The sequence below is a fragment of the Diaphorina citri genome, unplaced genomic scaffold (assembly GCF_000475195.1).
Source record: "Diaphorina citri unplaced genomic scaffold, Diaci psyllid genome assembly version 1.1 scaffold461, whole genome shotgun sequence".
In the NCBI taxonomy this organism is placed as follows: Eukaryota; Metazoa; Arthropoda; class Insecta; order Hemiptera; family Psyllidae; genus Diaphorina; species Diaphorina citri.
The window spans coordinates 91,834-93,208 of record NW_007377896.1 but is presented as its reverse complement, the minus strand read 5'-3'; the positions used below and the strand labels follow the sequence as shown (position 1 = coordinate 93,208).

Below are 1,375 nucleotides of genomic sequence, written 5' to 3'. Positions count from 1 at the left end.
TCTGGGCTTCTTTATTGGCAGAGAAACTAAAAATCGGCGCACAGAAAGTACTTATCACATCTGAAGATTCCTTGTACACTTGGACATTTTTACTTTTTTTGATAAGAAAAATATGAAACGTCGCTGTTTCTTTTTTTTTTCTGTTTCATGCGATGTTGCCGTTTGTGACAAAATGATTCACGTGAGGCATTGTGCATTATTTATGCACGATTTTACGAGATTTTTTTTTTTCGATCTTTAAAAAATGAAGAAAAAAATTGCCCACGGAACATTATGGAACTGACTTTTAGGATATTTTCACTATTTTAATGAAGCAGTGAGCATTATAAAATCCCCTAAATTTAACGGACTTCCGTTTAGGTTATTTTTTAAAAGCAGTGCACTGCTTAATGTCCACTGGTTTTAACCTCCTTGAAGAAAGCGTGCATAACCAGCACTTGGCAACATCGTAATCGCAAAAGTTCTTTAAAAATGGCCGCCTATTCCGCCTAAACTGTTTAAGTTGTGTATTGTGTTTCTGTCGATTTATTTCATTTCATTTGCTTTTGCCTAGAAAGTAAGTTCTCAATTTTTGGGTGTTTATTAGATTATAGTCCGGTTAGAAGCTTTCAATCTACAGGAATCACACCGACAGAATCAGGATAAAGTCTACTCCACTCAAGTCCCCTTTTCAGGATTGTGAAGCGATGCAATGAGCGCCAATTCGGAACCAATGTCCCAAGACGAAGATCACCAGGGGTAAGTCAACCGTTTTACATGCGATCACAAGACATTTTACCATCAGGGGAAGAAATGTTGGTTGGGCAAAGGGAACAGCTATTTTAAACATGAAAAACTGGTTTTACATTTCCTTTCTGAAGGGATTTGAAAATTAGAGCTATGAGAAAAAATGGAGGGAAATGGGGTTGCCAGATAATTGTTATTTTTGACTTCCTGGAACAAAATAATGGTCAAGAAAAATCAGGATTTTAGTTGCTTATCTGGGTACTTGTGCAAAAGTCATGTTTCATTAAGAAATCTCACCATATCATCAACCTCTTCATCCTTGCTGTAGCGAGCATAGTCCTTTCTCAGTGTTCTCATGAGGATCATGGACACCAAACCCACCAGGAATATCACCATCATGAAACTGTTGAATATACTGAACCAGTGGATCTGAAGGGGGAGAGAAACAAATTTCAAGCCTAAATAACTAAGTATAAGAGGGAAACTAGTGGAAGAGCTTCTTTAGGAGAATAATGCCACACAATATTAAAAAGTTCCCTTTACCATAGAGGTGCATCTACACTAGATTCGACCGACATGGACTAGAACTCATCAAATGAATTAGGTAAGATCAAAGGATTTCGAAAAAAAAAAAAAAAAAAAACAGGAT

At 36.7% G+C, this 1,375-nt stretch overlaps 1 protein-coding gene across 1 annotated transcript in view; it reads left to right on the top strand.

Moving 5' to 3' along the window:
• The first annotated feature begins 483 nt into the window (after positions 1-483).
• Positions 484-1,375, top strand: part of LOC103509047 — a 6,698-nt gene continuing 5,806 nt past the window's right edge. The window contains exon 1 of the mRNA XM_026823494.1: positions 484-738. Coding sequence (XP_026679295.1) covers positions 692-738 — 47 coding nt within the window. The 5' untranslated portion in view covers positions 484-691. The remainder of the gene's footprint in view (positions 739-1,375) is intronic.